This window comes from Pyrus communis, chromosome 10 (genome assembly GCF_041283825.1).
Source record: "Pyrus communis isolate YQ-2024b chromosome 10, ASM4128382v1, whole genome shotgun sequence".
Lineage (NCBI taxonomy): Eukaryota > Viridiplantae > Streptophyta > Magnoliopsida > Rosales > Rosaceae > Pyrus > Pyrus communis.
Window position 1 is genome coordinate 33,146,125 of NC_142574.1, and position 25,427 is coordinate 33,171,551.

At 38.1% G+C, this 25,427-nt stretch overlaps 5 protein-coding genes across 6 annotated transcripts; 1 reads left to right on the forward strand and 4 right to left on the reverse strand.

Annotated features, from left to right (window-relative positions):
- Positions 1-1,711: 1,711 nt before the first annotated feature.
- Positions 1,712-3,650, reverse strand: LOC137727420 (CASP-like protein 2B1). The gene is made up of 3 exons (XM_068466283.2): positions 3,215-3,650; positions 2,843-2,975; positions 1,712-2,143 (listed from the first exon to the last, which is right to left on the reverse strand). The coding sequence occupies exons 1-3, from the start codon at positions 3,436-3,438 to the stop codon at positions 1,886-1,888; spliced, it is 615 nt and encodes a 204-aa protein (XP_068322384.2). The 5' UTR covers positions 3,439-3,650; the 3' UTR covers positions 1,712-1,885.
- A 1,870-nt stretch (positions 3,651-5,520) lies between these two features.
- Positions 5,521-7,055, reverse strand: LOC137727523 (PLASMODESMATA CALLOSE-BINDING PROTEIN 5-like). The gene is made up of 3 exons (XM_068466371.2): positions 6,894-7,055; positions 6,191-6,445; positions 5,521-5,921 (listed from the first exon to the last, which is right to left on the reverse strand). The coding sequence occupies exons 1-3, from the start codon at positions 6,958-6,960 to the stop codon at positions 5,887-5,889; spliced, it is 357 nt and encodes a 118-aa protein (XP_068322472.2). The 5' UTR covers positions 6,961-7,055; the 3' UTR covers positions 5,521-5,886.
- Positions 7,056-10,127: 3,072 nt separating this feature from the next.
- LOC137730222 (uncharacterized) lies at positions 10,128-12,896 on the reverse strand. The gene is made up of 5 exons (XM_068469290.2): positions 12,062-12,896; positions 11,485-11,703; positions 11,022-11,120; positions 10,701-10,799; positions 10,128-10,565 (listed from the first exon to the last, which is right to left on the reverse strand). Exons 1-5 carry the CDS (start codon positions 12,554-12,556, stop codon positions 10,347-10,349), a joined length of 1,131 nt encoding a protein of 376 aa, XP_068325391.2. The 5' UTR covers positions 12,557-12,896; the 3' UTR covers positions 10,128-10,346.
- A 386-nt stretch (positions 12,897-13,282) lies between these two features.
- Positions 13,283-18,145, forward strand: LOC137729935 (transcriptional adapter ADA2b). Of its 2 annotated transcripts, none has more exons than XM_068468983.2 (13): positions 13,283-13,423; positions 13,908-13,963; positions 14,211-14,386; positions 14,837-14,902; positions 15,007-15,132; positions 15,220-15,295; positions 15,667-15,730; positions 15,811-15,869; positions 15,969-16,082; positions 16,401-16,617; positions 16,970-17,180; positions 17,392-17,664; positions 17,819-18,145. In XM_068468983.2, exons 1-13 carry the CDS (start codon positions 13,374-13,376, stop codon positions 18,008-18,010), a joined length of 1,680 nt encoding a protein of 559 aa, XP_068325084.2. In that variant the 5' UTR covers positions 13,283-13,373; the 3' UTR covers positions 18,011-18,145. The 2 variants fall into 2 exon arrangements, with proteins under 2 accessions (XP_068325084.2, XP_088533950.1); XM_088677824.1 differs by having other exon boundaries at positions 15,975-16,082.
- Positions 18,146-18,383: 238 nt separating this feature from the next.
- LOC137729934 (uncharacterized) lies at positions 18,384-25,357 on the reverse strand. Its single transcript, XM_068468982.2, has 7 exons — positions 24,791-25,357; positions 24,274-24,624; positions 21,070-21,149; positions 20,873-20,989; positions 19,964-20,779; positions 19,369-19,585; positions 18,384-19,202 (listed from the first exon to the last, which is right to left on the reverse strand). Exons 2-7 carry the CDS (start codon positions 24,563-24,565, stop codon positions 18,928-18,930), a joined length of 1,797 nt encoding a protein of 598 aa, XP_068325083.2. The 5' UTR covers positions 24,566-24,624; positions 24,791-25,357; the 3' UTR covers positions 18,384-18,927.
- Positions 25,358-25,427: the final 70 nt, after the last annotated feature.

Sequence of the window (25,427 nt, forward strand, 5' to 3'; positions counted from 1 at the left end):
CGTAATGCATGCTGTTGGGATTGCTATCGACCATCATCAACTGCTTATTATGCTTTGGTTCAGATAGCATTCTCAATCTATCTCTCTCCTCCCTCATTGCCTTCACTCTCTGCAGCTCTCTAAACCTTTTCTGCAATAGAGCAGCGGAGGAGGAATGAATGGTGCCTTTGGCATCATGGCTTTCTCTCTCCATTATTTTCACTGTTAGAAAGTATATAGGAGCTAGGCTTCGTGTTCGTCTATATATAGGACAGTGACAACATATATGTATCTATAAATCTGCTTCATATAAGTTATAAGCAGTTTTTTTTTATTAATAAGTGGAGTGATGATTGGGATCGAGTCGTTCGATGAAATTCTGAGTGATTTGGAAAGAAATGAGAATCGGCAGAGAAGCAACAAAGTCCAGAAGGAAAATGGTCGTGTGACCAAATCTAAGGGAGTCAGTTGGTCTGTGGGTTTATTTTATTAGTGTATGAGGAAAGAGACAGATAGGCATCTGCATTGCTAAAGAAGAAAAGGGGGTTTGGAGAAAAGTCCAAGGGAAAATGTTAAAACTAGCAAATGGAAGGGTGTGTTTGGAGGAATAAATTGCTAATGATTCACTCCTGCCCTCTGTTGGGAAGAATGTAGGGGCGGTGTGAACAATAATGCATGACAGAGACAAATACACCAACGTGTATAACATTTCTCTCTCTATATATGTATCAAAATATATATGAGGATGTATATATGTTTTGTTTTGGAGTCTTTGGAATGGAATGGCATGCAGAAAAGAGAAAGCTGCGGATACAAGAGGAAGTAGTGGATTATTGGACGCTTCTTTATATTTTGCAGCAGCACAACTGCATAAGAAGAAATTGATCATTAATCAGAATTGAAATTACTTCGATTCATGACTTCCTCTCACATTATTTGAAATTGATTAAAGCATGGGAAATCATAAATCATAACAAGTCTAATACCGTTTGAAGGGCCAAGTGTTTTTCCCAAATAAGCAACTTCTTGTGTATCAATAATTTAATTGAAAATTCTAAATTAACTAGTTAGTTGTATGAAGTCGAGAATAATATTAGTGATGTTAATTGTGGATCATGGTATGCCTAAAAATGTTTACCACCCATCTCCGTTGCTTCTTGACCTTTTCATTTGTTCACCAAAAATTGAAAAAGAAAAATATATCAAACTATTCCTTTGCTTTGGGCTTTTTATGACGAGGGGAGAGCAAACGATAGCAGCTCCAATATCAGAAAAGTCCATCATTAATCATAACTTCTTGTTGTTTTTGGTTCCTTGTAGATTAGTGAATTTTAATTTTTGTAATTTTATAGGAATTGGAGAGCCGTCTCTAATCTCTATGGTGACGTCACTCCATGGTTGGGGACAAATTCAAGACTTGTATTTCACATGATACGTCCTGTGTTCGATTCCTAATGCTAATGAAACGCATAATGGTGTCCAAGGGGAGGCTGAAATTCCTCCATAAATCTTCCCGGCTCACGGAAGGTGGAATGCCATGATGAAGCAACCAGCTAGTCCCTTTTTAAAAAATAAAAATAAAAATCTCTACGGTGACTGAAGAAGGTCTAGGTCTCTAGGGGTTAACTTGGGAATTAGAGGTCTAAGGAATCTGTAACCTCTCAGTTACAAGATCAAAGGATGAAAAGGAAGGGTGCTTCGTTTTCAATATTTTAAACCTTGCAAATACTAATAAGCCTCCAAAACCAGAGTATAATTCAATTTCATCAACAAAAACAATTGCATGTACAAGAGCCTGGCTAGCTCTCAATTTTATGGCAAAATTCAAAGGAGACTAGTTCTTTTAGTTACATGCAACTGGTTGGTTTTGGACTTTTGGTGGTTCCTACTCACAGAGCTGCCCGGCCTACCACCTGCTGGCAGCGGCGGTCTTGTTTTTGTTGCCACCGTACAAGCGGAAGAGATTGAAAGCAGACACACAAGAGAGCAGCACTGTGCTTAGACTGACTAATAAAGCGCCGGCAATTCCCTCCCCAACTTGGTTGCAGAACTTGTCATACATATTGCATATCTTCATCCATTGCAGCTCTGGCTGCCCCAACTTGGCCAACACCGCCGACTGTGCGGCAGCACCTACTGCTGCCACACACACATATGCCATCACCTACGTACACAAAAAAAATCTTGACACATTTTTTTACACATTAATTTAGTACAAAATTCTGATTAATTAAGAGGAGGTGAGGATTTTCTGCTGACTCTGACTGTCTATTATAAGTGCAAGGTTAATGCACAATCACAAACTAGGTATAGTATAGCACATATATCTTTGTCGGAAATGGAACTAATGAAGGTGTCCCAAATCAATCACGAGAGGATATTGTCTTGAAATACCGCCATAAGGGCATCTGGCCATTGAAGAGAAGTTCTTCACCTTCCACAAGAGTGGGTATAAATTACTCCTCCAAGTCAATAGCTAACTGAATGCACTTAAAGATGCGAAAACTAACAATAAATAATAATAATCGGTAGTACTAACTAAAAGGACTACTTAATAGATAACACTAGTGACATATCAGCTTAAGTGAGCTGATGTGTTGTCTTAAGATAGTTTAAGTGGTGTAAATTTAAGTTTGCTTTATGTAATGAGCTATATATACTATCCTAAAGAGATAAGGCCTCTAATGTTCATTCTTCACATAAATAACAAAATCAGTCTTCCTCTTTTAGCTTTTATCTTCAAGCTTTCTCTGTTACATTCATGGTGGTTTATGGTTTCGATCACTGCTTAATTTTTATATAAAAAAAAGGAGCTACTTACTAATTAGGAATTTAATTGATGCAATTAATCAATTATGTTTACCTGATCCCCAGAGAAAATGATCCAAGCGATGGGCTTGCTGAAAAGCACATTGCCCCTAACCATGCTCGCAACACAACGCATCACTTGCACCAAAGAGTAGGCAGCAACTATCCCATTTGCCACCACCAAAAACCTACATTACAAAACGATTTAGGTAAAATTAAATCGACTCAAATAGCTAGGAAAAGGAAGAAAATTGTCAAATAGGGTAGTGATTTTCGCACGCCACTGCTTAGTTCTGGTGGTCAAGTTGAATAAATCAAAGAAAATCAAAGAACAAAAATAAGAGGTGGGCGGAAATTATTTTCCTCTCCAACATAATATGATCATTTGCGATAAAGAGAATAGGAGGAAGGTTTGAGATGTACGTACACAAGAGCCTTCATGTCTATAAATTTAGCTTTCTTCTGGACGGTGAAGATCTCTTTGACCTGAGTATCAGTTCCCACAAGAGCAGCAGCAACAACTCCTAGACCGCAGATCAAGCACCTCAAAACCAACTCTGCCACCCTCACCCTCCGATCATTCACTTTTAAATTGGTGCTGTGATACACCGGAACATTTCCAGGACTCACACCAACAGCTAAGTAGCTCATTCTTCTTCCCCAAAAATTTGCACTGCTAACAGCCTAAAAGTGCTTTGGGAAGAATCACTTAAAACAGAGCAAGAAGAAGAAAGACTCAAACCCACATAACACCTCACTCGGACCCAGAAAATATGAACTATCATATCATCACTCACCCACCTAACATCAACTTCCCACTACAGTGGTGATATATAGGAAGGCTTCTATTTTTGTATTAATATTATTTATGTGCAACCTTTTTCTTTTATAAATTCCAAATATTTTGTGATTGGGGGTCTTTGCTGAAGGCCCGCCAATTGGTGAAAGGGGGCTGCCAAGTGGTGAAAGACTAGTAGACCTAGGAATAAAGGGCACCCTCACCGTCCACTTAATTACGGGCATAATGGAGCCTTAGTTTTAATTGTGTAACGTGTTATTAAATTCACGTGAGACTGAGTACAATATATCCCCAAAGACTCGTCTAATTCGTAAGAAAGATCACACAAAGACCTTTAGTTGTGTTATTAAGCAATAAACGAGGTGGATTATGGATTAATCTATGTTTCTTTCTTGAAATGTGGCCGGTGATATGGATTTTGTGATGATACTGGAATGGAGAAGGCTTGAGAGTTGGAGAGATCAAGGATGGAGTGGTTGTTGACATGACCTTCTAGGGCTCTTGCAAAAGCCAGCCACACATATATGTCTGAAAGTGACGATGCACCCCATCTTCTTTTAATGCCACGCTAAGATGAAAAAGAAGAAGACTAGAAGAGGCTAAGATGATCATGTTGTTTCATTGTTCAACGTGTTCAATCGGCTAGCTAGCTTTCACGCATATAGATGACAGAAATATTTTATGGTCCTATGGACGCGACTCACTTCATGTGAATTGGCACCAGCTACCCATCACTGTGTCAGTTTTAAGAACGTTGCTCTGCCTATAAACATGACTCACAACCCATGTATCTGGGTCCCCAACTTGATACTAATGAGTTATACTGCTCCAAGATCAAGCAACGCAACACGGGAGGGAGGAGAGAAACTTATCTTCGATACCAGTAGAGGAGCCAGAATCTTAGCCTAGGAGAAGCCAAATTGTCTCAATCTGAAACGCTTTCTTGATCTTACAAAAATTACTTTGCCGTGTGGTGAGCAATTGACTGACTTTGTTTGGGCCTGGTATGGTGTCGTCCTCATCATCATCTTCCTTAAACCTAAATCCCAAGCCTTCTTGACTTTCTTCTTCACTCCCTCCACTAATCCCCGAACCAAAGTCCTCCACAAAGTTCACATGCAACAGATTGTCTGAACTCCATTGGAGCCACCAACCTTAAATCAAACCCAATGAAAGAAATTAAAGTAAAAACGTTGGGTTGGAGTCCTGAGCCTACAAAAAACCTTGAAAATCAAAAGCATAATACAACATTTTTTTTTCATGAAAAAAATGTCAAGATGGACCTAAGACTATCCTAATCACTTCATAGCTCCGCCGCATTCAAAGGCAATATCCGAATCTAAAGAGAAACATGTGGGGTTACTGGTAGGAGGGAGAAAGACAATAGGAGGGAGGGAGAAGGGATTTTTGTAGAGCAAAAAATAATCAAGAAAATTATGGAGGTGGCACGTGGACTTTTGGTTGAAAAGGAAAAATTTACCCTCGAGGCACAACGGGATTTTCACGCACATGCAACGAACAATAACGGCTCAATTAAGGAAGAGTCAAAGGTGATCAAAATGATATTTATTCGAATCCCTCTCATCACTCCTCATCAAATCCTTATTCAAAATGTAACTCCCAATTATTTAGGATTAATTGCCATATTAATTGCAAGATATTATTAATAAGCTAAGCCATTATAAATAGCTTTATTCTCCCATTAAAATGCTAAGTCATTTGGTACCCACAAACTCCTAAACACATTATTCTCATAATTCTAACTTTGTTAACGGAGATTCTTTGGCCAAAGCTCCCCCATTCATCGTGGGAGCATGAGCCTTTTAGCCTTAATCTTAGGTATTATTATTTTACAAATACATTTTCATCAAAGAAGAAAATGTCGGAAATTTGCATTCACAATCTTTACGTGATTTGACTTACAAGACCTAGAATTTACCACATTGGAAGGCCAGAGATAGGTTGACCTTTATTTATTTATTTATAATCTTTTTGTGAAGATATGGTTATAGGTCACTTTGCTAAAACCGGCCCAAATATTTGTTGTGATTCGCAAACCAGATACTGGGGCCTTTATACCTAAGACTTGGGCCTAATCTCTGAATCCAAAGCCTACTAACTAGTTTAAGCATAGCCCATTCAAAATTTGCTAAGAGTCAATGCATCGATCACAACACTGTTTGGAAAAATAATCTAAGGCACCTCATTGAATAGAAACTAAAATTTTCATTGGATCTGTATGTATGTGATACCACTTGCAAATCTTAACAACTTTTACCCCAAATCTTCACACGCTTTCCTCAAGGAAGATACTCAAACTTGCACGAATTATGACCTGCAATCAAAGGAGAAAAAAGAAAGAATGGTATCTGTTAAATAGCAAACAAACTAATGAATAATGACTCATCAAAAGATTGATACGAGCACAAGATTAGGTTAGTTGCTTAGAGCAATGTGTTTGTCCTATTGTACCTTAATTCGAATGTTCCTCCCCATAAATTAGAATAGTTTGAAATCAAGTATTGTCGATATAAGCGACAGAAACGAGTGCATGCTAATTAAGAGAGTTTGGAGCTCAAAGATGAAATAAGGTATGATTATTACTTGGATCAAGGGCCGTGACCAATGCAGCAGAATTGAAGTAGCAAGTTCCTCCTTGCTTCTTAAATCTTTGGTAGTAATAGTTGAAGACATAAGAGGCGTGGTCCTGCATGGTATTAGGTAAGTAGCAGTCTTGGTTTTCTTGTATCTTGCTGCAGTCGGCTCCTCCCACTTCACAAGCCCACTTCATCGCCATTTTCAGATCCTCATCGGGTGTCTGCTCATCTGCTATGCACCAATCCGGATCTAGCTGCCCATCTAATTTCATTTCACAATAAACCAATTTGACTACTACTTAATTGGCAATTATTACTAGTAAACAGCAAGAATTAGGATAGATGACATGTTCATCTTATATACCAATGATATTTTCTCAACCCGTCTTGTCTTTCTTAAAGAAAAAGTTTCTCCAATATATATGAAACTGCTTCTTAAGGGAATCGCATTCCACTGTTCACGTAACATTACTGAACCAGATTGACAACATGTAGCTAGAACATTTCGACATTCATATAGACATCGATATTACATATCAACACAATATCGATAATAATTAAAGTTTATAATATGAATGACATATCGAGTATCTCACTGTATGAACAGCGAAACAAGATCTACCTTATGAAATTTCTCATAAACACACATTCATGCAAGGCCAACATAAGAAAAACTTTAACAGATAATGATGAGGTTAACTGAATATTACCAGATCTTTGTGGAGTTAGAGACAAAAATAACAGAGCTAGCAGAATGCTAAGGAAAATAGAAGACATGATTATTCAACGGAAGCTGTTCTGTTCCAAGAGCTTTAAGTCCACACTTGGAACTGGGATTTCAAAGATCTCCACCGACAACCAGACAGCCCAGCACTATCTATATTTATGGAGAAACTTTGACAAAACAATATTCTCATCTTTTAAAAAAGTTGAAGTGACATGCTATATACGTTCCTTCTCCTCCACGAAATAAGGGATCAATCTAAGCTAAGCATTACTTTCTCTATAATGCGTAATAAGCCCTCATCTTTTAGTTTTGAGTTGTATGCTAATTTAATCTAAACTACGACGAGAGCAATTTTAACATACGTGCAGTGCAGAAATGGTCATATTACTTTGACAAACCTGCTCAAGCCTTTAATTCTGAGAAATTTAAGTAACAAAAAACAAAAACTGAAAAAGAAGAAAATAATTGAAGGTGGGATCGATATGAAACTAGCGACCTGCTCTTAGTGCAGCAGCTATCTTACTAGCAACATCGTCCCGAGAGGATTGGAAGAGGGGTACCGATTGTATCATTTTCTATTTGTTTATTTTCTTTTATTTTCTTTTCTCATTGATTTTTTTTTCTTTCTGCGTTACTTTATTTAGATTCTAATACATTAACATTTAGATTTGTATCCTTCGTCCACCGGCCCGCCTCATTTTTTGTGCCTCGTTTCCGAATGTTGTCCGCCTTGTTTTGCATGCTGTGTTTTCCGTGTGCCAAGCCAACCTTTGTATGAGTGACATATCCCCCTCGTTTTGCATGCCTCGTTTTTTGTGAGTAGAGCCCGTCTTGCTTTGTGCGCCAGAAGCCAGCCACATTTTATGTGAGTGAAGCCCGCCTCGTTCTGCATGTGCGAAGTCCGCCACGTTTTCCATGCGTGGAGATCACCTCTGTTTGCATCCACCAACCAGGACTTTAGTGAGATTTTGTACGTGGAAGTTAAGAAAAATGCTAAAAGACATTTGAATGTGATCCTAATGTTTATTAGGTCCCGAAACTCATTTTTATTTATTTTTTTAAGTTGAAAAATAGAAAAATCAACATAAACTAGTAGTCCCCCCCCCCCAAAAAAAAAGAAAAAAAAGAGATTTGTAGGTGTTGAACATGGAATTTCCTAAATTAAGTTTATTAAACATGTGGTGCGACTATAATGACTCAAAATTTGGGTTATATTGAATCTTGTTAAAATCCTCAAATTTCATTAGAAAACTATGGGTTATAACTCACAGTTTTTGTGAGAAAATTGAAATTTTTAGTTGTAAAAAATATTTTGCGTTAGAGTTGAAAAAAACATTATAAATCCTTTACATGTGATCCTACCGTTTTGTGAACGAATGTACTCCTATTGTTGGTTATTGTTCGTTCACTAAGGCATGCTAAAGAAATCATAATTTAATCGATTGAAGAAATGGATAGCTTATTATATAACAGAAAAAGGGATCCACAAAGCATTCAGTTCTTCATTATTCATGCTCTTCAAGTGCAGCATGTGCAAACTTTTCTACAGCAACAAAAGATGGAAAAATAACAGAAGGAAACAGATGACTTATAGAAACCATATGACCTTTGATCTAGATAAATTTACGATGAATTTGTTTTCCACAAGTTCGTTTGGCATCACCCGATCTCCGATTTCCTTGAGCTAATCTGCTTTCTGTTTCGGACTTCTGGCAACAATCAGAACTTTTGGACAACTTCCCGGAACAAGAGTTAAATCCAAACTCCATATTGTTTTCGGATAAGCTTTCATCATGTCGATATGGAGAGTCATAGCCCACCTCATCAAATTCCTGCAAAAGATCAACCCTAATTCAAACATTTATGATTTGCAACCAACCTTGAAAAGCATGTAGGGTTTCTGAGTCATTCAAGAAACGACTAGAACCAAAGGAACACGTAATATGTAAAATGAAATATAATGTCACCTTGGACTTTGTTTTTACATTTAAATCCTTCAGGAACATGTCATGTGGACTACCAGGGCTGGCCAGATCACCAGAACTGAACTCCTATTTGAATGAACAGATTATTATTGGAGAACGGATAGGAAATGAAATTTAAGATCAAGTTGTGATTGGCAACAATGACAGGAGCCGTTTGTAAAATGACTTGGAACCATCAACAAGTTGCTATCGTACTAGCGACAACCCCCCTGAGAGGATTGGAAGAGGGACAAACCTGCTCAAGCCTTTAATTCTGAGAAATTTAAGTAACAAAAAACAAAAACTGAAAAAGAAGAAAATAGTTGAAGGTGGGATCGATATGAAGCTAGCGACTTTGTCTAAGTGAAGCAGCTATAGTATTAGCGACATCCCCGTGAGAGGATTGGAAGACGGATACCGATCATATCATTTTCTATTTGTTTATTTTCCTTTTTCATTGATTTTTTTTTTCTTCCTGCGTCACTTTATTTAGATTCTAATACCTTAACATTTAAATTTATATCCTTCGTCCATCGGCCCGCCTCATTTTTTGTGCCTCGTTTTCGTCTTCTGCCCGCCTTGTTTTGCATGCTGTATTTTCCATGTGCCAAGCCAACCTTTGTATGAGCGACGGATTCCCCTCATTTTGCATGCCTCGTTTTTTGTGAGTAAAGCCCGTCTTGCTTTGTGCGTGCACAAAGTCCGCCACGTTTTCCGTGCATGGAGATCACCTCTGTTTGCATCCACCAACCAGGACTTTAGTGAGATTTTGTATGTGGGAGTTAAGAAAAATGCTAAAAGACCTTTGAATGTGATCCTAATGTTTATTAGGTCCCCAAACTCATTTTTATTTTTAAGTTGAAAAATAGAAAAATCAATATGAACTAGTAGTCCCCACCCCCCCCCCCCCCCCCCAACCCACAAAAAAAAAAAAAAAAAAAAAAGAAGAGATTTGTAGGTGTCGAACATCATGGGAATTTCCTAAATTAGGTTTATTAAACATGTGATGCGACTAGAATGACTCAACCTATAGCTTGTAATGAATTTTGTATAAGTTCACAAAATCGATTGAGAAACATGAGTTTCACAATTTTTGTGAAAATTTTTGAAATTTTTAGTTTTAGAAAATATTTTGCGTCAGAGTTGAAGAAAGCATTACAAGTCCTTTAGATGTGATCCTACCATTTTGTGAATGAATGTATTCCTATTGTTGGTTATTGTTCGTTCAGTAAGGCATGCTAAAGAAATCATAATTTAATCGACTGAAGAAATAGATAGCTTATTATATAACAGAAAAAGGGATCCACAAAGCATTCAGTTCTTCATTATTCATGCTCTTCAAGACTTCAAGTGCACCATGTACAAACTTTTCTACTGCAACAAAAGATGGAAAAATACTTCCCAGATGCAACAAAAGATGGAAAAATAACAGAAGGAAACAGATGACTTATAGAAACCATATGACCTTTGATCTAGATAAATTTACGATGAATTTGTTTTCCATAAGTTCGTTTGGCATCACCCGATCTCCGATTTCCTTGAGCTAATCTGCTTTCTGTTTCGGGCTTCTGGCAACAATCAGAACTTTTGGACAACTTCCTGGAACAAGAGTTAAATCCAAACTCCATATTGTTTTCGGATAAGCTTTCATCATGTCGATATGGAGAGTCATAGCCCATCTCGTCAAATTCCTGCAAAAGATCAACCCTAATTCAAACATTTATGATTTGCAACCAACCTTGAAAAGCATGTAGGGTTTCTGAGTCATTCAAGAAAGGACTAGAACCAAAGGAACACGTAATATGTAAACTGAAATATAACGTCACCTTGGACTTTGTTTTTGCATATGGGGTCAAGCAAGGATTTAAATCCTTCAGGAACAGGTCATCTGGACTACCAGGGCTGGCATCACCAGAGATGAGCTCCTATTTGAATGAACAGATTATTATTGGAGAGTGAATAGGAAATGAAATCTAAGATCAAGTCGTGATTGACGACAATGACAGGAGCCATTTGTAAAATGACTTGGAACCATCAAAAAGTTGCTACTGATTTCTGTTACTTAAAACCAAATGCAAATGAAATTGCTACTTTATCGACTGCAGTAAACAAAAGAAAGACTACTAGCATATGGTGTGCGGTCTTACAAAAGAGTTAGAGAATTCTTTGTCATCATATGTTGGGGTTCTTGGAGAAGTGTCACCACGTTGAAAACACGCCCTGACTGAACCCTTGTCAGCCTTCACCTGCTCAATCAAATTAATCAATATATAACATTTGTAAGACACCAGCATTTCTTTCCTTTGAATTCAATATGCATAATATTCCACATATAATAGAACATGATGTTCCTTCTAACAGACGAACATGCACCACTTACACAAGCAACTATACAGCACCCAGAAAAGGTGAAAAAGGCCAGGAAGTTATTAACCAACTCCAAGTGAATAACCCAACCACGATTATCAAACCAACTACCTATGAACTAAACAACAGCCGAACAAGACAGAATCCAAGACAATTTAGCCAAACTGAATCCTACCAGTAGAATTGCATTATACGCATGAAAAGACTAATTAAAAAGTGGAAAGGGTGATTGGAAATAAATACCTCAGCAAGATCCTCCGCAAGGCACTGAAGCTGACCAGTAAGAGAAGTGACCTGCCTTTGAAGATTTGGGATTACTTGTTTTGCTTGCTTCAGCTCTGACCCCTGCTTCTCCAACAGCTCTTGAAGCTGAGAATTCATAACATCCGGGAACAAAATCGCGCTCTTCAACGATTTGATTTCTTCCCTTTGCTTCAAACACAAATCCTTCAGTTTATCCACCTGCACTTTCCAAACAACCCCACTGCCTCATTATCGAAAAATCGCACCAAAATACACTAATTTATCACAATAAATCAGAACATTACTGCTGAATTGTTCAAAAAGATTCGAAAGTTGCCATCCTAATTACTTAATTCCTAAATTTCCAAATATCGCACTCCAATCTTATAGCTGTAAAGTGTAAACCTGTCAAATTTTCAGAAAGATCTTAATTTACTGACAAATGATATCAAAGAATTAAGCTTTAAACATTTGAACTTTGAGAGACTAATTTCTACTTCATAAAAACATAGATTGAACGCAGAAACTGCAAAACTTATTGAAATTTGGAACGGAATTAGTGGGTGAAAAAACTCACTTCTCTGTTCTTTTCTTGAATTATTAATTTAAGCTCGGTAATCTCAACTTCTTGCTCCTTATTCGAATTCAAGAGCTCTCTCTCACTCCTCAACACCATAGCCAGCGTCCTGGTGTTCCCCTTGACCTCAGTCAAGGCCTTCATCTCCTTCTTCTTATCCGACGACGCCGTTCCCGCTTCTTTTCCAAACAGCTTCCTACCAAGCGCCGCGAAATTCGAACCCGACCCGTTTTTAGCCTGCTTTTTCAACCCGCCGGCGATCAGATCCGACGGAATAACCAATCCCGTCGGGTTAATCGGCTTGGGCTTGGACGTCGACCGGTTTTCCATGAACTTTTTCACCATCGTGGAGATGTTGGGATCCGAGGGCTTGGATTTGACGATGGCGCGTGAGGAAGCGGGGTGCTTGAGCTCTCTGGAAGACGAGGGGTCGGAGAAGTGCGAGGAGGTTGAGGAGCGGGCATCGTACGAGCTGTACCGCGACGAGGGCTTCATTGTGAGCTAAAAACTTACTCAGCTCTTCTGCTCTGGTAGGGTTTATGAGGAAGGTGGAGGGACCGAGCAACTGCTACCGCTGCCGTTTGGATGAGTTTATGAAAGAAGATGATGAAAGAAGCGGAGTGACACGTGGTGCTGTCAGCATCGGGTGTTTTACCGCTGTCTAAATTCAAATTTTTTTGCGCTACCCGCGCCGTCCGGCTTCGTTTTGTTTATTGTGTAAAGCCCCTCGATCCGTGTCTGTATTACGGAAATGCCACTACATGCCTACAAGACGATGGCGAAATGGGCAAGTTCAGTAAACCTAACTCCTCACAGACCCAGTTACAACGTACGAAAGCTCGGCCCAAATCAAGTCCATTTCAATATCCACTGGTTTTTCCTTTCAGACCAAAATAAAAACTCATTCTTTTCTTGTCTGGCGAACACCATTTTCTCGCCAACCAAACACAAACCAAGCGAATAACCCAAATAAAAATCCCAAACTCGGATTTTACCTATAAACTACCGCACTACACTCATAGTCAAAACCAGGCATTGTTTGGAGCCTCTGAAAGCTTTGAGCTTTTTGTGACACACAAAAACCTGAAAACCCAAATCTTCACACAGGAGGGAATATCTCACGAGTGTCTGAATTTCTGAATTGACCCATTGATCCCAGTTCGGAAAACTAGCAGACCCAGTTTACAGCTTCGAATTTTGGGGCTTGAAGAAGGCTTCTTGGATATATACGTGCGTTTGAAGTTTGAACAGGGACAGTTAAAGCAGGTGGTGGTGCTACTCGCGAGCTCTCGCAGCTTCAGGAATCAACGATATGGGTCGTTCTCGTGGAAACTTTCACTCTGATGAGGACCCCACTCAAAGGTTTTAGTTGGTTTTGAATTAAAGTTTTATTATTTTTTGTTGTACATTATTAGTTGAAGTTGCATTTGACCTTTACGTGGTTAGGGATTTTGACTGGTGTTTGGGAAAATTTGGCATTTGGAGTACGTTTTGGAGTTTGGTTTTGTTAAAAACATCTAAAAGTTGTTAAATTGTTATACAAGAGAACGACTGACTGTTTGGTCAACTGGAAAATTTGTGAACTTGCCTGGAATTTTAGTCAATCCCAGATGACTTGTAGGGTTTGTATTTTCCCGGAAAATGTAGGGAAGCCCAAGTAGCAAGTTATAATTTTGCAAATGTTTTGATTTTATTTTTCGCATTGTTTCTGCTCATCAGGCTGCCTGTGCCCTATGGCAGAATTCTTTACTCAATATCCGGTTTGCTACTTGGATTCTACTCATGTTTCATTATCTTTTCAAGACGTTTATTAAGTTTCTCTGCTTACCAACTTTTGATCAAGCAGATCAAGGAGAAAAAAGAATGCATCCAGTGGAGAAAATTTGGAGTCTTCAGCTGCAGGTACTTTCCCCACTATTGTGTAGTTATAAATTGAATCCGTTTAAAAGTGAGATGTTACAAATGGTTTGTAATTTGCTGTTTCAACTTCTTGTTATAGTGGTATTAAGATGTTATAATCAGCCAACAGAGAATCACTGTCTCCTCTTTGTCAAATGACAGTCTTTATTTCATTTGTTATAATCATCCAAAAATAGTTTTCTTTGTTCATTCGTTATTTCATTTCAAATTTTTGAAATTTTGGGTGCAGGTCAGGGAACAAGTGAAGGAAAAAGGGCTTACCACTGCAATTATTGCAATAAAGACATCACAGGGAAGGTCCGAATCAAGTGTTGTATGTGCCCTGATTTTGACCTATGTATAGAGTGTTTTTCTGTTGGAGCGGAGGTGACATCCCATAAAAGCAACCACTCTTACAGGGTTATGGTTAGTATTAAGATTTCAGTTCTTTTTTCTTGTATCTTGTTAAGTAGAGTTCTCCGTGGTTTTTAATTATTTGATGAGCAATGTGAATGAAGTGTCTTGTAAATTAGAAATGAGTGTATCCTTGTTTAAGAAACTAACAGCTAAAGAGTTAGACTTCCTTTTCTACGAAGTTGAGAACGTGAGAGGAATATTGTCATCTAAGACTTTATCTTTTGACTTACTCTTTATGTTCTTATATGTAACTGAAACTCTGTTTGTAAAATGCTTTTCTAATTGTAAAAACAATGTCCAGTCGGGCGTTTATTTTTTAACTTATTTCATTATATATTTAATTTTTCTCACAACAGGGTTGTTAGTCTAGTTTTTATCCAGTTATGATGCAAATAATAGTGACAATGAAATGCATCCCTCACTGCACTTACGCTTACTTTTGCATTTCCCTTTCAACAGGATAATTTATCTTTCCCACTTATTTGTCCAGACTGGAATGCAGATGATGAAATACTGCTTCTGGAGGTATTTTGATTTGTTTTTAATCCTTCAAATGAAGTTGCTAGAGATCCTTTTCTATTTGACTTGTATCTAATTTCAGTCTTTGTTGTTTACATTCCTTATTGTAGGCAACTGAAATGTATGGATTGGGGAACTGGGCCGAAGTTGCGGAGCATGTTGGGACGAAGAGTAAAGAGCAATGTATAGAACACTACACAAATGTTTATTTGAACTCGCCGTACTTTCCTCTTCCGGTATAATGAAATTTTAAACAAGTCGGCTCTCTTTTGAGTTTTAACTTTTCACAAAAGTAATCAAGTTGTGGAATATATTTGTTCAAGGACATGTCTCATGTAGTTGGAAAAAATAGAAAGGAGCTTCTTGCTATGGCTAAAGGGCATGGCGAGGACAAGAAAGGTTAGTGATGATTACTTCTTCTCTATGTTTTGGTATTTTTGTTTCCTTCCATTCTGAACCAGTAGCATGTTCGTTAAAAAATTGTTTTCGTATTGCTGGATTTATGCATATAGGGTGGCTGATGTTACGCAAATGGTTCTCACATTTAATGATAAATCTCATGGAAGACACAGATTAGTTGAATTTCCCGCATTCGGCTTTTATATATTTCTATTCTACTAAAATAGGAAAAAACATTTAAATTCTGGTGAATTAGGAGGTACATACTTTGTAGTTTATGTGTGCCTTCTGGTTGTTTTGGTTTTATATTTTTTTTCATTTTATAGTTGGTGTTAGTTTTTCTTATTATCAAATACTTGTGACTGTTATAGGATTTCCTACGCTGGGGGATCATAGTGTGAAGGAGGAATCTCCATTTTCTCCTTCAAGAATCAAGTATGGTCATCATCCCAATAGATTTTAGACTATTAGTACACATGATACATTTTTAATGGGAGTTTTCTTAATTTATTCAGAGTGGAAGATACGCACAAGGGTGGCTCTTCTGGCCATGTAATGTCTCGCATCAACTCTGGTCAGATAAGATCTATCCTTGACTCTCTGTTAACAGTTTATCAAATGAAGATGACCTTGGACGAATCTCAGGTTTATTCCTTGCTTCCCTGTTATTCAGATGTAGAATCTGGACTTCGCTCTAGTGGTGCAAATGTTGCAGCAGCGGCTGGTAACAAGAAACCATCCAACATGGCCCAGGTTAAAGATGGTCCCAGTGTCATTAAACTGGAAGGTAATACAAAGTTTCCACCAATAAATTGGTTTTATGCCCTAACATAATTTGAAACAAGTTTAAACACTAAGGCTAAGAAATGATGGTTGTACTCTGTCTGTTTGCATGTGTGAGCGTTTATCTCAGGTAAATCACATGACTGATGTTCTCTAAGATGGAATCATGTGACACAAGAATAATTTTTCTTCTGTATCGCTAACGTCTACTCATCTTCTATCTGTATATGATTATTAAGTTAAAAGTATTGGTGCGGGGTCCATAATTCTATTTGGTAGAGATGAATTACTGAATTTTACTTGTTTCTATTGTTTCTGGCAGATCCTCAAGCAGAAAGGAAGGGAAAGAACCCAAGTACTTTGGGGAGTAAGGATCCTTCTTTAGTTGAGATGAGTGGCTATAATGCCAAAAGGCAGGAGTTCGATACTGAATACGATAACGATTCTGAGCAGCTATTGGCTGACATGGAGTTTAAGGATACTGACACTAATGATGAGCGTGAGCTGAAGTTAAAAGTGTTGCGAATCTATGCAAAGAGGTAGTCACTTGCTAAGTTGATTTCGGTGCATATTTATATTTTATACTCAGATTAGTATATCATATCCATTTATTTCATAGAACTTGACGTAGCATAACGCAGAACAATTTTTATCAATGTGAAAAAAAGAATATGAAATTTAATCATTAATGCAATCGATGAAGATTTCTGCTTTGTGTGTTATTTTTGGCTCAACTGCTTTTTGCTTTTTGTATTTTTGATGTACATTGAGTAGAAGTTGAGTTTACTCAGCAATATAACACGACCCATTGCCTGAAGTTGAGATTTGACGCAGGAATTATTACGTAAAGCTGTTGATGTTTTTACCTTCACGGGGATAATTTGTTTGCAGACTTGATGAGAGGAAGCGTAGAAAGGATTTCATACTAGAAAGAAATTTATTATATCCTAATCCTTTTGAGAAGGACCTATCGCCTGAAGAAAAGGCAATATGTCGACGCTATGATGTCGTCATGGGTTTCCATTCCAAGGAAGAGCATGACGAATTACTTCAGACAGTTATTTCGGAGCATCGCACTTTGAAAAGAATTCAAGAACTTAAGGTATGATACTTGGCAGAGAACAAACTGCTCTTGGATGTTAATCCATTTTCAGTTACCAATTGGAATGTATTGTCCATTTTCATGGACAAGAGCCATATCTTTCCTTTCACCATTAAATCTGTAAACACTTGTCTTGTAGCAGACGCTCAAAAACACATGGGTACGGCTTTATTAAGTCCTTTCTCACGAATCTTGTAATGTAATCTTGCAGGAAGCCAGAGCTGCTGGTTGCCGTACATCGGCGGAGGCAGATAGATATCTTTTACAGAAACGAAGAAGGGAAGCTGAAGAAAATGCTCGCAGAGCAAAGGAAAGTGGGCAAGTTGGTCCAAGCAGTCACGGAGGTCCAAATTTGTTCATGTCCTTGGAGTCTGTTGGCATTGGCAAGGACTCAAATTCGAGGCCAGCTGGACAGGCCACTTCAGGCTCTGCCAGCGATTTGGATACAGTGGGATTTTATGGATCGGATCTACTGTCTGAAGCTGTAAGTATTTATTTACCAACTCATTAGTTTGTCAATAAGCAAGCACAATTAACTGCTGCGCGCTCCTAATACTGATGGGGTGTGTTCTTTTGTACTCGTTATGTTTGTTCAAAGCCTTTTTCTGAAACAATCTACATTGTTTGTCCCATGGCAGGAGAAACGTCTCTGCAGCGAGATTAGATTGCCACCACCCGTTTTCCTTAAGATGCAAGAAGTTATATCAATTGAAATCTTCAGTGGCAGAGTCAGTAAAAGATCAGATGTCCATCACATGTTCAAGATTGAACCTAATAAGATCGACAGGGTTTATGACATGCTTGTGAAAAAGGGCGTTGCTCAGCCTTGATAGTTGACGCTGTTGCAGGCTTGGTGTTGTTTTTGTTGTAAATTATTTTCATATGCATCAATTTTGTTCCAGAGAAATAACAAATTTGCAAATGCTTCTGCTATACATCTTTTCTTAATCTCCCGATTTTCTTAACTACCCTCTTTTCTTAATAACAAATTTACAAATCTGCAGATGCTTCTGCTTTCCTTCTTTTACTTACTGGTCATGTGATCTTTCACTGGCCTGCTATGTTCGTAATCATGTAACAAAGGGTTACAAACATAGAACATAGCGGTTGCGTGAAAGATCAAATGATTAACAGCTATGTTTGTTATCATGTTACGAAAGGTTACAAAAATAGAACATAGTGGTTGTGCAAAAGATCAAACGATTAACAGTTAAGTGCGTCTACCTAAGTTAAAAGATGTCTTAATCTTTATAATCTTTACAATTAGTTCCGAAGACAGAAAACTATGACTCAAAAGATACTATTAAGATACATATATAGGGAATTTTTCATAAGTTGCTACACAAGGCATGTGTGCAAAAAGTACTCACCAATTACTCCTGCGAGTTAATAGCCCAACACCTGATCGCCATTGGATCACATTTACTTGGAGCACTTGCTCATATCCAAAAAAAAACTTAAAATCTATCAGATATAAAGCTGTACAGCTTCCAATTCTCATGACCTTAGAAACTTAATAGTTCTTTTCCCTTTTTGCCCTGTGCCGACGGCTCGTCTTATCTACAAGAACCATGTACCTAAACCTTCCAAGATCCTATCAGCAAGGTCAAAATTCTCGACCTCAGCCACGTGCAGCCACTTCTGTGGCTTCTAGTGCTTCACATTTCTCAGTTTTGTTGCGAGCACAATCATCACCGCTATTGCCATCGCTTGAATTGTTAATCTCGTCTTCATTACTGGTACAAGGTCACTTCCGCATATTCATTCTCGTCACCTTTCCCAACTCCTCATGCAGTAGGGCTAAATCTGGTGATCCCTGTTTCTCTTCAACAGCTTCAAGTTTAGAAGAAGCTTTTGCCATAGAGCTAGAAGAGACTGATAAGAGCTTCATGGTAGAACTGATATTTTCAGATACGTATGAGAATACATCAGGCTTTGCCTTCACATCAACCCATCTGTTCTCAACCCAGTCTCTGGAAGCCCTAACATCCTTTCTCTGGAAACTCATAAGCTTCTTCTCACCTAGGATACATTAAAGGAAACATCACTCACCCCAATAACTCATCGGAAAACCAGATAAAACATTTTACCAGTTTCGATAAGTTCAAGCCAACCAAACAAAGCACTCTGTGAAAGGTGAAAACATAATTTGAATCAAATAAAAGCAGCTTTCCATCTGAGAGCATACCAGGGAAGTAGACTTGTATACTATCAGTCCCAGAAATGTTAACTCCAGTAACAACACCTTCCCACCAGCCATCACACCACCACGCATCAACTGCTACTCCAACCTCAAAACAACCCTCTGTAGAATCATTGAGACAACAGGGTCGGATTGTCAGGCGGCCTGAGCATCTCATGCCTAGTTTATCAGGAGCAGCAACTTTGAAGGCAGGGACCCATTCCTACACATTAAAAAACATATGAAGATCTAAGATTCTAAATTCATTCAGCAATTAGTTTACACAAACAGGCCAATTACCAAAATGATTAAAAAAAATAAAAAAATAAAACATTTCTTGCAAATGCGCATACTAGAACACAATGTTGACTTATAGGCAATCTGTTTTATATTAAATTGACTCATGGAGAACATGCACTCAAATCACGAATAGACGAATAGCAACCAAGCTATATAGTAATATTTACAACAACAAAGCCTTATCCCACTAAGTGGGTCGGCTGCTATATAGTAATACTAAAACAATGTTTTCCCATGCTCCCTTCGTTCTAATATGAGCCAGAAAAGAATTCAAAACAAAGATCTCTAGAAGACTGCTTACCTCCAGATTGCCAGATCCATCCACATCTTGCAAATCATCATATTGAACTTTGAGAATCTTTTGAGATGTTTGCAAGACCTGACACCTAAACCAACATCCTCGTATGCCACTATCCTGACAGAGCAACTCTATCTTTTCATCAACTTTAAAAGAAACTGGGCGTATGGGCTCCGATCCAGCAATCTTAACTCCCATGGTTTTCCTTGATAATTTTAATTTCAACTTTGGATATGTTGGAACGCAATTTGGTAAATGATTCCCAGTGACCAAATTTTTAACACCAGAATGTCCCTGATTCCCCTTGCTGGTTCTGTTTCTCTTAAGGCTCACCCTCAGAGGATCATCAGGTGCTAACTCTACCTCATCTTCATCACATAATTTATGGTACTTGGCTTTGGCTTTTTGCTTGGAGATGTGGACATCTAGAGAAGACAGAATTGCTTGATTAGAATACCCGTGCAATTTAGCAAGACTGAAGGGCTTAACCTTGTAGTCCCCAAGTTGCCGACAGCACATAAGGATTCCAGAGGAAGATTTATGAGCTACAACAGCCAAGCATTTTTCGTAGTGCTTAGGAGTCAGAACTGTTGCAGGACCACCAACACACTCAGCATTGATCACCTGAACATAAGGTGTGATAAAAACTTCTCTGGGGTGTGGATTCAGATCAGGGATTACACCTGTGACTTCCCAAGTGTGGTGAAACCAACGCACTTTAAGCCTTTTCTGCCCTTTCTTGTCTTCATACATGTCTTCCACGTAACCTAGGTAGTGGCTTTCTTCTTCCAAAGCCAATATAAAGACAAAGGAATGGACCTGAAAATCACGGTCACAATAATAAACATTACACAGCTTATCAATGCAAATTATAAGTTGTACAACAAAAGAAGTAAATCATTTGATGCTTACAGAAATGGTAGCTCCATTCCTGTGAAATGCAGGGTAATGCTTGAGCTGTTTGGCACAAATCCAGGCAATACCAGACCATTCAATGTCTGAATTGTGAACTTTCAATTTCCTTGGAACCTTGAAAAGAAAGAGAGAACTTAGTAAAATATATATATGAACCCAAAATACAGACTTAGCAAATAACTGTATGTGAATACCATCTGATCAGGCATATAAGTTTGGCGAGCACCGAGTCCAGTAATTGGCAATGGTTGTGTTGTTTCATCTGTTGGTGAATCTGTCATAGGATGAGTAGGTTTGCTTTAAATTATACTTCAAAGTCAAATGAGCATTAGTAGAGTAAAATGTGACAAAAGACCATACATGAATATACAGGCATAATGCAAGAACTGATTTTGGGGATTTGAAAACTCAACAGTTAAAAAAATGCTTATCAACAAGTGACAAAATAGCACCATGGTATGCTTTCCAATCTTGACTAGTCAGCAAAAAAATGGATGAGAAAGAAAGGTACACAAGCAGCCAGCTTTCTGAACTTTATTTAATGATTCAATGAATAAGGTGAACAAAATGTTGATTTCACAATATTGATTGATTAAACCTTACAAAACCCTGTAACCACAGAAAAGCCTTAGAAAAGCCAAAATGTGATAAATCATTATTCAAATCTATTAATGTCCAAATAACTTAATGCTTCCATTTAACGTTATAGCTTTAGATGAAAACTTTCTTACAATAACAGAGGTTGAATGGAATGAAAAGGTGTGCCATTTCTCAAATCAACAATTTCAGATGTTACTCAAAACAGGAAAAGTTCACATTAAATATGCATGTCTATTGCTACCCACTTACCATGCTGTATGATACATTACACTCGGTACATAGTCTACGTTGAACAGAAGCAAGGACTCCATAGCCAGATTCTGAATTCCTAGGGTTGTAAACAAATAGACTACTTAAAGGAACTAAAATCTTCCCAAATTTCACAGGTGACAATGCAAAGCTCACGAAATTAGGATTTTAAGATTCACCATCCATGCCCCTTCCACAACCACCACCCACCCCCCCCCCCCCCCCCCCCCCAAAAAAAAAAACCCACGAAACAAAAAAAGAAAGGGAAAGTAAATAATTCACATCAGGCTATAATTCCAAATTGTTCAGCAAGCACTCAAATCGTGGTTCCAAAAGGTACATGGAAGATAGTGCAAAACACTAAGAAAAAGAAATTAATAGGCATAATTTAAGGTCGGATACCCATTCTATCATTTGAGGTTGAAAATCCAGTTGACGAACTCATACTAGCTCTCCCTCTCTCTCTCTCTCTCTCTCTCTCTCTCTCTCTCTCTCTCTTTCTCCTTGCTTCCGTAGGTGCAGCGAATTTGTGAAGATTGAAGAAGTAGAAGGCAAGGATGTTTAATGTGACATGAGAACAAGCTGGCAGAGAGAGCTTATAAAGAATGACGTAGTGAGACAGGTATAGCCAACCTCTCCTTTTTGGAAAGATGCTGAGGTATAATTGGCTTTACATATTTCTTTACAAAAAATTGGATTTTATCAAAGGAAACCAAATTAATGTAGGCAATCTCCTCTAACAATAAATCACTAACGTATAGACTTACTGACTTTTTTTTTCGGATTCCAAATCCAAAATAATTTTCATTTTTAAAAGAAAGGTGGGAGGAATACTCCCTCCATTCTCATAACAGAAAATATTTAAAGGTAAAAGGTAAAATTCCTCTAATGCAAATAATTGTCGACTAATAGAAAAGGAATTAAGTATCAGCCCAGATATCTTCTGATTACATTACATTCCTAATGAAAAACTTTGATTTGATTAAGAATGGTTTACTTGGTTCCAGAACTATCAACTATACCATGTGGAGAAGCATGAGCTTAGAATTACATTCCTAAAGAAAACCTTATCAGTGACAAAACACAATACTGTGGTATTCTAGAACAGGTCATAGTAAGAAATTCAAGGGCAGGTTCAAGCATGCCTCCTGACCCCAAAATAGATAAATAATGTAAAAGAAATTACCTCGCCAGAGCCAAGACAAAATATATGCTAGATATAAAATTGGAAATGTCCTTTGCCATATATAAAGTTGTCATGTTATAAAACATCTGTTGGGAACAGAAATACCTTACATATTATCACTGTTATGTGTTATCTCAAAGAATAAGTTTCTTTCCTTCTTTCTTCCGATACTCTAGCTATCCGTTCTATGGAAAGAACATGAGCATAGAACTACATACTAAGGAAAAACTGCACCGGCAAGACACAATGCTTTGATACACTAAAATAGGTTACTAACAAAATCAAAGGCAGGTTCAAGTAAGTCCCCCACTCGGCCATGAAATGCCCCTCTAAGGCAAAGGCAATATAACTCTTTATCATACATAAAAGTACAAATTCCGTGCAACTGTAGTTGGACAAACATATCCTCATTAAGACTAAATTTGTTTTGGGAAAACAAAATATCTTTATTTGTCCTTTTTTGCCTCCTTTCTGTACTCTTGCCTTCTGTAATACGTACATTTTATTTTCTCTCTAAATATAAGTAACACCATGCCATTAACATAATTAAAGCCGACTACCACAGCAATTTACTTAAGACCATATATCCGTAATTCATAAATTATTTATTCATTAAAACAACTCTATACATTTAAACAGTTGGAAAACCTCACATACCATTAACATAAGAATTCACCGTCTACATGTTTAAATGTTATGAAATAAAATCATTCTACTCTATATTTCACATACAAAGCACATATACGCACACTCATGCACATGCATGCTCACTTACACTACAGAATCCAACGTACAAATTAAAGAACATGGTTTCATTACTTTCAAAACCTCCTATACTAGTATAAATGGAACTGTGCCTTCTTTCAAAAGTGCAATTCTAGGGGAGGACCTTAGACAAAATCATCTCAATTTGCGGTCCCAAATATTATGATAATCAGTTTACAAAATTGAAAACTCAAGATTCTAAATGAGAAGATAAAAGATGCAATGTTGGAGAGACCTACTACTGCTTGCCCTGAGAAATTTACAGCAATGCAACAAAAGGATGACACAATTCAATCTCACAAATATCTCCAATTTGACCTTTTCATAAGGTATCACTACCCCTTAGTAATGTAAAAGTATAACCATGTATATGAAATTTGTTATTCTAAACATGGTATGTCAAGGGCTACTCTTCTTTCGTATTGAAATTCTAATCTAAACGGTATATTGAGGCAATGCTTATGACAACCTGTATTCAAAAGTTTAATTCAACTCACAGATCACAACAAAGGACGATATTATTCATCATACTCAGTCAATGCCACTCAAAAAGTTCTATAAAAGGAACCTGAAAAGTGCAATGGATAACATAACATACCTGAAACCTCCGACCAGCAACGCCTCGAGACCAAGGAAGTAAGCCATTCTACAACTTCTCTTCTTGCTCTCCATTTGGTACATACATTAATGAATCCCTTGGACTCGTAAGTCTTCACAAACTCATCCGAAAGAACATACAGCATGTGCCTTATACTCCTCTCAGTCCCTATAACAGCGAGCACTAATTCCCCGGATGCCTCCTTCAAGTAGTAATGGACCACACGGCTACCGCGCTCTTGACACAGAGTGTGCTCCTCCCACGACACAAAACTATGAGTATTCATCATCATCTCTATTATCTAGAGAGCCCCAAATTCACAGAACAAGAAGCCCCCTTTTATCACATTACCTGAAAAATCAAAAGTTAACAAGAAATAAGCGTTTTGGTACTCAAATAACCAACCCAATGGCCACAAAACTCTAACTTAGAACCTGGGTTTCATAGAAACTCGATCCCATTGAAGAAAATCTACATTAAATTTCATAAAAATGTTAAATAAATAAAATAAACCTACCGTTGCTAGTATACTCATGGGGCGGAAGTTCCAGGAGCCAAACAGCCTCCAAAAGAAAGAAAAAAAAAACTGCCCAAAACTGGAAATGAAGAGAGAGAGCTAGGGTTGCTGTAAAACCTAGACCAAATTCAAAAAGACGAACTGGGTCTGTCACTCTCAGCTGGTTTCAATGGCGGCGGCTTTCGACACAGGAGATTGAAATGCCATTGACGGCGAGGACGACGAAGAAACCCAAAAAACTGAAAAGCGAGAAGCAAACAAAAGGTGGGGTTTTTCAGTGGGCTGAAACTTGAAAGCAGAGCAGAAAAGGAGTGAGCTTTGGTGAAAAGGGCACGGAGGAGAGATAGAGAGGGAAGGAGGAAGGAGAGATTGGGAAAGAAGACTATGGAGGTTGAGAGGAGGAAGTGAGTGACCTAATGTTTAGAGAGGGAGAGAAAGGGGGACGGCAGCCGCAGGGCATGAGTCAGGGGTTTGCAGAGCTTGGAGACCAAGGCAGCCCATGACATCCGGTGAGGGGGAAATGGGAGGAGCCAAACAGGGAGAGAGGGGTACGGTGGGAATTGTGGGATTCGCGTGAGGTTATTCTTGTACGTTTAACCTGCGGTCTTCTTTCGACACGTGGTAGCTAGTACGCTCC